Source organism: Merops nubicus, unplaced genomic scaffold (assembly GCF_000691845.1).
Source record: "Merops nubicus isolate BGI_N331 unplaced genomic scaffold, ASM69184v1 scaffold11457, whole genome shotgun sequence".
NCBI classification, from domain to species: domain Eukaryota; kingdom Metazoa; phylum Chordata; class Aves; order Coraciiformes; family Meropidae; genus Merops; species Merops nubicus.
Genome location: NW_008618339.1, coordinates 1 through 8,374, shown reverse-complemented (window position 1 = coordinate 8,374; position 8,374 = coordinate 1). Strand labels below are relative to the sequence as shown.

General features: G+C 47.7%; 1 protein-coding gene across 1 annotated transcript; it reads right to left on the bottom strand.

Annotated features, from left to right (window-relative positions):
* Positions 1-879: 879 nt before the first annotated feature.
* Positions 880-8,367, bottom strand: TNFAIP1 (tumor necrosis factor, alpha-induced protein 1 (endothelial)). The gene is made up of 6 exons (XM_008943415.1): positions 8,099-8,367; positions 6,339-6,508; positions 4,674-4,763; positions 4,520-4,572; positions 2,376-2,571; positions 880-1,132 (listed from the first exon to the last, which is right to left on the bottom strand). Exons 1-6 carry the CDS (start codon positions 8,313-8,315, stop codon positions 914-916), a joined length of 945 nt encoding a protein of 314 aa, XP_008941663.1. The 5' UTR covers positions 8,316-8,367; the 3' UTR covers positions 880-913.
* Between the last annotated feature and the right edge of the window lie 7 nt (positions 8,368-8,374).

Below are 8,374 nucleotides of genomic sequence, written 5' to 3'. Positions count from 1 at the left end.
CTGCCTGAGAAATGTAACATCAAATAGCACTTTTGGGTCACTAGAGGAAACTGATGTAAAAGCCATTCCCCAGGTTGCCATTGTTTATCCAAACAGGATTAGGCACAAGCCTCAACAATGGCAACCCTGTCACCATCTCCTCCCCTGGCGATCTGACTGGAGGAAGTTTTCCCTCACCACACTCTTTTCTCCATCTCCCAAGACAAGTCATTACATATATAAATTTTCAAAGTTTTCTCATCTTGATGACTTGAGTCTTTGGATGTCTTGACTCTTACCTCTCTGGAAGCACTTGCCTTAGAGTTACTGGGTTTTAGAGACAGCTGTCTTGGAACACAGACTTTTGTGTGCACGCTGGGGGCAAGAGGTGGGAGAAATCACTTGTGCAGTGTACCTGACTGCTGGAGAGCTAACCCATTCTTCTGAAGGTCACCTGATGTAGTCTTTGCTAAGAGGAGTCACATTCAAGTTCTCTCCAACTCCTCTTCAGTATCTTGGTTTAAAAACTGGAAGTTCCATTAAGCAGTCCCCTAAAAGGGCAGGTATGTGGGAAAAGCTTTTCAAATCATGCACCTCATTTGGGGAAAGCAGTACTTCTCATGGGAAGTAAGGAAACTGGCACGGCCTTGGATATGCAAGAGCAACCCCAAACTGCCAGAACTGGGGTTCTGAATGCCACTCCTGAGGGGGCACGACAAGGGGGCAGGACAAGGGGCCAGTCTGCAGTTAGAGCACGTGGTGCAAATGAACATCTTGTTCCCAAAGCCCTCGGCCTTTAGTGTTGCTTTGTGTGCACAAACGCCCTTTGGCTTCTCTAGGGGGCCAAGAAGCCAAAGGAAGATCAGTCCAGAGCCCAGCTAACCCCTCAGAAACACCAGCACTAGCCTTGGCACCCAGCCCCTCTCCTGGGGCACTAGTGCCCGAGCTGCCGGTCGTCGTAGGTGCTGTATCTCTTGACGTGGATGCGGCGCACGCGGTCCCGGAGCTCAAACCCCTCCTCATCCTCACTGTGCGCCGCCTGGCTGCGGCTGCGGCTCGTCGCCTCCAGCAGGGAGTTGTCAGGAACCCGGGGAGTTTCGTACAGTAAGACATTCAGTGTTTCCTCATAAATTCGTGCTTCAGGAAATTCAACCTGCAAGAAACAGCACGGGCCCTGTCCTGGAGCTGGAGGGACTGCAGGACTGGGACATGGGCCCCGAAGGCCAGAGACCTGAGCCACAAACCCACATACACAACCACTGCAAGTGAGGAATGGCAAGTGAGAAGGAGGAGCAAGGGAGTCTAATTCCTAGCAGAGGATTACTCCCAATGCCAGCTTGCCTACTTCACCTCCTCCTCTAGATTGTTCTAGAATGGGATACAGCACTTCTGATTCTCCAGGGGTTGGACTCTGCTCACCTTACTCACACCTCTGCAAGTCAGAGGTTAACTCCTGGAGTTAGGGAAACTGGAGATTTATCATGCTAATCATGATTGTGTTTTCATGCATTTAACTCACCCCTTCAGGACGTATAGTGCTTGAATGCAAGTTTTTTGCAAATTGTAAGATCAGAAGTGGGAAAACTGAGAAGAATGACTGAAAACAGAGGAAATCTTGAACCATCAGGCATCTGCACTTCTGCTGGACTTTTTTTCTAACAGATATTCTATAGTTTTGCACATAAAAGCACAATGATGATAAAAGCAAAATGTTTTGAAACAGCTTTTGAGCTCAAGTTTACCTTTCATTGATTTCAACCCATCCATTTCAGTTATTTAGGTTGGCACAGATTAGTTTCAGTATCCTCCTTTTTGGCATATTTTTTTGCCTGCACTCTGCAGAAATTTATACTCCCAGACACAACCACTTAGTCCAATTACACACAATGATTACAGCAGTACCAGCAGAACACAATACAAAGTAACTGCGATGGAGTAAACTTATGCAGGAATAATCAGGAACAGAATTAGATCTTTACTTCATTTAATCAGAGAATTTAAAGGCATTTACCTGCTTCATGGACACAAAGTCCATCAGCTTTAAGAAACCACTGCTGAAGTGCACGTGCTTTCAGAACTGCCATTCTCGGCATTTTTTTCCTCAAACCTGCTGCCCTCTTCAGCCCCCTCTGAATCCCATCTGGTATGCAGCAGCCTTCACCAAGGCTCAGCTCACCCTGGGGCCCCCTAAGCAGCCGGGCATCCTAGTACCTTTCATCTCACTGAGCAGCAATTCCAGTCAAAATCCAGGACACTTGGTATCAAAGCTTCTCCAGTAAGTGGTATTACATGCCCGAAGCAGCCTTGCTTCAGTCACACAAAATGTGAACCTTTCTGCAAGGCATCATTAACCTGATCTTGTTAAACCATAAGACACATGAGTAAAACTCCATTACCTTGGTTTGCTTCTTCTCTGTAGCATAAACTATAGAGGTACAACAGACTTCAGCCAGTTTCCGACCCTGTCCGTAGAAAGACCAGCAGCAGATTTCATCTCCTATAACATCTTTAATGAAAAGAACTCTGCCGTTGAATCGGAGGGAGAGTTTGTCAAACAGTTCTATGTTCTTCAGCAAGTTGTCATCCGAGTTACTGAAACACAGCAACAAGAAGGAACATGGTTTTGCAGGTTTGCAGCTGGCCATTGCTGCACAATTTCTATGCCAACATGGTTTTAGGCATTGATCTGACTGCAGAATACAAATAAGGAGTGACTCATTGCCACACGCTGCCAAGAAAAGGGAGGATAATAGCCAATTTCAGATACAAATAAGATGCTCTGATCCCCATGAGCAAACACTCCAGCCTTTAGAGGTCAAGTTATATAATTAATAACGACAGCATAATTTCCCAAATCATTACATCAACTCTCTACAACTACCTCTTGACTGACGCTCAAGACAATTAAATCATCTGCTAACTGCAGCTCTCTTCAGCTCCGTAACAGCAAAATCCAAAGACTCAATGCACATTAGAAGAGCAGATGAAAAGCAAAGTGTTGTGTTCTGCTTTTCAGCAAGACACGACACCCTACTTCTGCCTGCAGCACCTGAAGGTTTGCAGGTGGCCCAGGAAGGCCACGGGGACCAGGACACTGCTGGCAGGAACCGCCGGCCGGGCCCCACGGAAGGTATTTACCCCAAGGAGTACTGTCCAGATCTGAACCAAAGAATAATGACCTGCAACCTCACAAAACCTTCAGCTCACAAGAATCATTTGATAAAGCAATCTAAGATTCTGACAGTGACTGGTCCCAGCCTCAATCAAGTGTTAGAGCTGGGAAAAGAATGCGGAAGTCTTCATCCATTTATGTTCTCAGGGCACACCCACAACATAACTGAGAGAGCTGCTTTTGTACCCTTGATTAGGCAGAAGAAAAAAAAAATCTTTGCTTGCTAGCAGCCATTGTGGAATTTTAAATGAAGATGCCTCATTTAAACACCACTGAGGCATGCAGATCCATGCACAAGGAATAATTAGAGCCCTACAGCTAGTTGAGATACCAGCACCTCCTGGTATCCAGGACTCTGCTGCTCTCATTACCAGCACATTTACATTTCCAGACCCAGAGTGATGAACACACCACTCTGTGCCTGCTTCAGCATTGCTGCTGCAAGCTAAAGGGCTGCACAGGGAGGAGCCCAACACCACTGGCAGATAGGGAATGCAGTCTGCTGAAAGACAGGCTGTGCTTCAGCTCTCCCACAGGCCCCAATTCCTGACCACCTGAAATACCACGACTGTCAGAACCCACCTCCCTGACAGACAATCAGTGTGCTTAGAGAAAAAAATCTTCCAAGACTGTACCTCAGGCTGAAAAGGCCAAAAATGAGGATTTTGCACAGCACAAAGGGTTACTCACATTGCTGCACTGACAGGTTTGGGAAAATCCAAAGCCACTCTGATAGCATCACAACAAAGGGACCATGGCAGTTACAGCATAAAACTAAACAATGTTACTTGACATAGAAGGAAAGCCACTAAATTCTTGCCCTGGCCCTAACTGGGTTGTTCCTGTGCAGAACAGATACTTTCCTTCCTTACCAAATAATTCACTTAGAGGCACTGGAACATGAAGAACATCTGTAGGTCAGAGCAGGAGAGAGCTGGCAGAGGCACACGCAGACTCAAAAGGAAACCTCACCTGCCCAGGGAGGGATCACCCTACGCTGCTTCAGCTCCACACTGCTGAGCTCACCTGCTGCTTACCAGCTCATGGGCACTACCCACGTTCCATCTAGCTTTGGCCAACAGGAATGGCCTCATTGTTCCTCTCTCTCATCCCTTGTTTCTGCTCACCTTTCTCACACAACTGAACTGTACACTAGACGTCAGCAGACACAATTTGTTGTGTTCTCATTTAGATTCACATCCATCAAAAATAACTACACTCAAATCCATGGAATAGTACTGTTGAAAGAAAAAAAAAACACCTAAACCAACCAAAAAAATACCCCACGTTATGTGGTACCATATCCTCCTCCACTCCCAGAGCCAAAGGGAAACTTTCCCATTATGGTGTGGAAAAAAAATGACATACCTGGTGTAGGAGTATTTGTTGTTGCTTCTGTTGTACAGCAGCTTAACAACAGGCTATTGGGAGAGGAAAAAAAAGCAGAAAAGGTAAGTTCTGTGTTAGGATACATTTAGCAGAAGTTCCATTTCTGCCTGGGTAGTTGTGCAAAAGCAGTTACTTTCATTGATGACTCTATCAGTCTCTCTTCCTCCTTTGGAGATGTGATGATAGGGATGCTGCAGACAGGTTCATACAGGTCTTTCTTGTCCTGTTTTAGAGAAAGAAGAGAGAGAGGAAATAAGCTCCAGAGCTGAACACTAAGGCTGACAGCTGCTGCTGCTGTTGCCTCCTCCAGCCCCTCCAGCCCCCTTCCCAAATCCTGTGATGCAAAGGCAAAGCTCTGTGTTGCTATAGCAGCCAGGGAGCGTTCCCTCCAGCTGCCAGGCAGAGCAGTCCTCATGCAGGAAACTCAGGGGGGCTCAGCAGCTCCCAGGGAAGCCCGAGAACATTTTGTTTTTAGAAGAAAGGTTTTAAATTCCAAACCAGAAAGAGAACAGCGTGGCTTTGCACCTCCTTCAGTGGATATGAGAAGTATGTGGAACCTGGCATGTGAGGCATCTACTCATTACTAAGCTTTGCCCTGCAAGGGACATTCACTCCACAGTCTTAAGCCTAGTAACAAGTTCTATAGACTGTATCTGGGCCAACCCTACCAAACAGGGGGTGGAAGATGATTTCAGCCGGGATGCACGGGCACTGGCAGGGCCAGGAACAGCCCCGGGGCTCACGGGTTGGCAACACTGACACAAAGAAAAGCCCCTGAAGTACTCAGTGCTGCCCTGGGGGTCTTTCTTCTCCATTACGATTCAAAAGCAGAAAAAAGTTACCAAATTTTCAAACATTCAAGCCCATTTTGCCTGTAAATGTTATCTAATTAGAAATGACATGACTTGGGGAAATTTAGACAAATACCATAAGGTCTTTTAAAACATATGCTCAAAATAATCATGTTTATTCAATCAGTTTCCTTTAAATTTCTGGGGTTTATTTAATTTCACACAAGAGGTACTCATTCACTATTTCCTAAATTAAATTAAAAAAAAAAAGAAACAGAAAAGAACCAGTTCCTCTATTTAAATGACAAATAGTGAACACAGCTCCTACTTTATTCATCCTCCCTTTGCTCATGCCTGTGAGGCAGAAAAGAGCTGCTGTGCCCATTCTGAGGGGGCAGCTCTGGAAGGGAAGCACAGAGGGAAAGATTTACCCATCATCACTGCAGACATCTCCCAAACACAGGAGCTTGAACCCACATCTTGCACAACATAGATCCACAGAGCCTAACCAGGGGACAATCATCCTCTGCCCCACCCAGGGGACAATCCTCTACCCTAACCAGGGAACAATCCTCCTCTGCCCCACCCAGGGGACACTCCTCTACCCTAACCAGGGGACAATCTTAATCTTCTTACAGAGAAAGAGCCCCTTTGGCAATGCCACCACCTCACTCCTGGCACTAAATGCCCCCAGAGCACAGGCACCTCTGGCCTGCAGGGCATGGCTCTGAAAGCACTTCCAGGGAGATCACAAGCTAAATTTTGTCCCTTACCCAAAGCACAGCAGACTCTTAGGTGCACACACAGAGCCAGGGTAACTAAGGCTTTGACAAAAGCACTGGATAAGATCTCACAACTACCTGACTACTGCCTCATTTTGTTCCCAGGCTGTCTTGCCCATCTAAGACTTTGTGCCACCTCCAAGGCCATGAAATTCTCTCTCAAGTTCTCTTAAGTCTATTTCAGAAGCAAAACACCCGTGAAAAGCTTTGCAGGCTATTTCTTACCTGCAGGGCTGCTTGGCACATGTCCACTAAGCCCTGAATGAGATAATATTTGGCCTCTGCCATCAACTCTTTGATCTCCTGCCTGTGTTTTGGAAGTGCAATGGTGTCATCTCGCAGGTAGTTTAGGATGGCTCCGAAGTGCTTCCCGCAGCGGTCTATGAGGATCCAGCCTGAAAAACAGGTCACAGCACCTCAGGCACCACAGTGCTTGGGGCCAAGACAAAGCTTAAATAGGCCTCAAGTTTCCTGAAACTGCCCACAAAACTCTTCCCATTTCATTCAGTGGAAGTCCTTCCTGACTCTGAAGGACTGGAGTGCTGGGCAATCAAACTAATCACTAAGAAAGCCAAGGAAAGACCAGAAAAGAGAATTCACAAATCTTTTCAGCAGGCAGATGTGGGGTAAGTTCTGTGGTGTAATGAGATGGATTTGGCAGTTTTCCAACTGCACGTCCTGTTGTGTTCACAGTTAGGGCAAGAAGTGCTCCAAAGAGGTTCAAATTCTACACATGACCTCAGGGTATTAATCTGATGAAACAAAGATGTTCCAGGGTGTTTCAAGATACGGGACCAAAAGCTGTCCTGACTCCAAACAGGAGCAGGGAACAGGACAGAGACAGATTTGGAGGGAGCAGAGAGGGATGCAGCACAGGAAACAGTAACAGACAGTTCTTGCAATTTAAAAATGTCCCAGAAGTCACACTCAGTAGGAAACAGGATGTCTGACTTGTCTGCAAACAATAGTGATGTAGGATGCACGCAGGCAGAGGGCCTAAGGCACTGCCAAACCCTTCCCATAATGGGGAAGGAGAGCAAAAAGAAGTGTTATTCTGGGACCTAGGCACGGGAAACAGCACAGGAAAGCAGCTGAGCCACTTCTGGACTCTCCAGCTGTGGCTGTTGGAACATGAACCTTGTTTTCCACCCAGGCTGTGGCTCTCACACAGAACTGTTGAACAAAATGGACTCGGTTGTGTATAACACTCGACAAGACCCAGCCTACTCACAGGAACTGGGTTTAAATGATAGGCAGGACCCACAGGGAGTTGTTCCAACTTAGGTAAACACACTGACATGCATCCAGCTTAATCTGATGTAGCGTGGGCATGTGGAGGAGCCTCAGGAACGCCATGAGGTTTAGTGCCTGCCAGCCTCTTGGCCTCTCCTCCACAACCTGCACTCCCAAGGTGTCATTCTGCCTCAAAGAGAGGAAAAATAAAGCACTCCTAGCCATTGCTGGCATTGGCCTTCTCACTTGTCCTACTCTCTCTAATTTATTATGGATTTCCATAATGCCAACACCCCGTGTCCAGTGGGAGGTGACGTTTCACTGACAGCTTAATTCTGTCACAGCACCGTAAGCTCCCAGCAGAACATGATGCTGAGAGAAGGATAAAAAAAACTTCCAGCATGGCAAGCAAGGCCAAGTTTTAAAGCTGAAAAACAAACATCCCTCCCCACACACGCATTGGGAATGATGCCACTACCTGCCACCACCTAAATGACAACCCCCACTCTGCCTGTTCAGCCTTTGTGGCACACTGACAGCCTGCACACCAGCACCACGCCTTGCACTGCCTCATCTCAGCAACAAAAGAGCAGGTTCTTACAAAGCAGGGGGGATTGTTAGCACAGTGGGAGCTGGCTGCCTCATGGCCAGGGTTATTTTTGGACTACATCCTGCCCTATGTCCTTAAGTGAGCATAACCTTAGGACACGTACCACGCCCCCTGACAGAACTCGGCAGCAGCCACCCCTCACCTTCCTTGTCGGTGAGCACCTCCATCCTGCCGCTGAACATGGCCTTCAGCATGGTGTCGTGGCGGGTCAGCACCTGCACCGTGGTGTAGTACAGCGAGCCCCCCACGTTCAGCCGCACGTACTTGTTCCCCAGGCCGCCCCCCGGGGGGCTGCAGGGCTTGGGCCTGGGCCCCCCCGCGGGGCAGAGGGCGGCGCCCAGACACGTGTCCCCCGACATCTCCTTCTGGAGGTAGATGACGACCCTGCAGAGCGTGGGCTTGACGGATTCCGCCGTGG

What these genes read in the sequence shown, in the direction of transcription:
- TNFAIP1 (XM_008943415.1), bottom strand. Translation starts at nt 8,315, where the DNA reads ATGTCGGGGGACACGTGTCTGGGCGCCGCCCTCTGCCCCGCGGGGGGG. An exon ending in TGATAGAGTCATCAATGAAA is followed by an intron (nt 4,573 to 4,673) that starts GTAACTGCTTTT and finishes CTCTCCCAATAG; the next exon opens with CCTGTTGTTAAGCTGCTGTA. An exon ending in CAGAGAAGAAGCAAACCAAG is followed by an intron (nt 1,133 to 2,375) that starts GTAATGGAGTTT and finishes TGTTTCTTGCAG; the next exon opens with GTTGAATTTCCTGAAGCACG.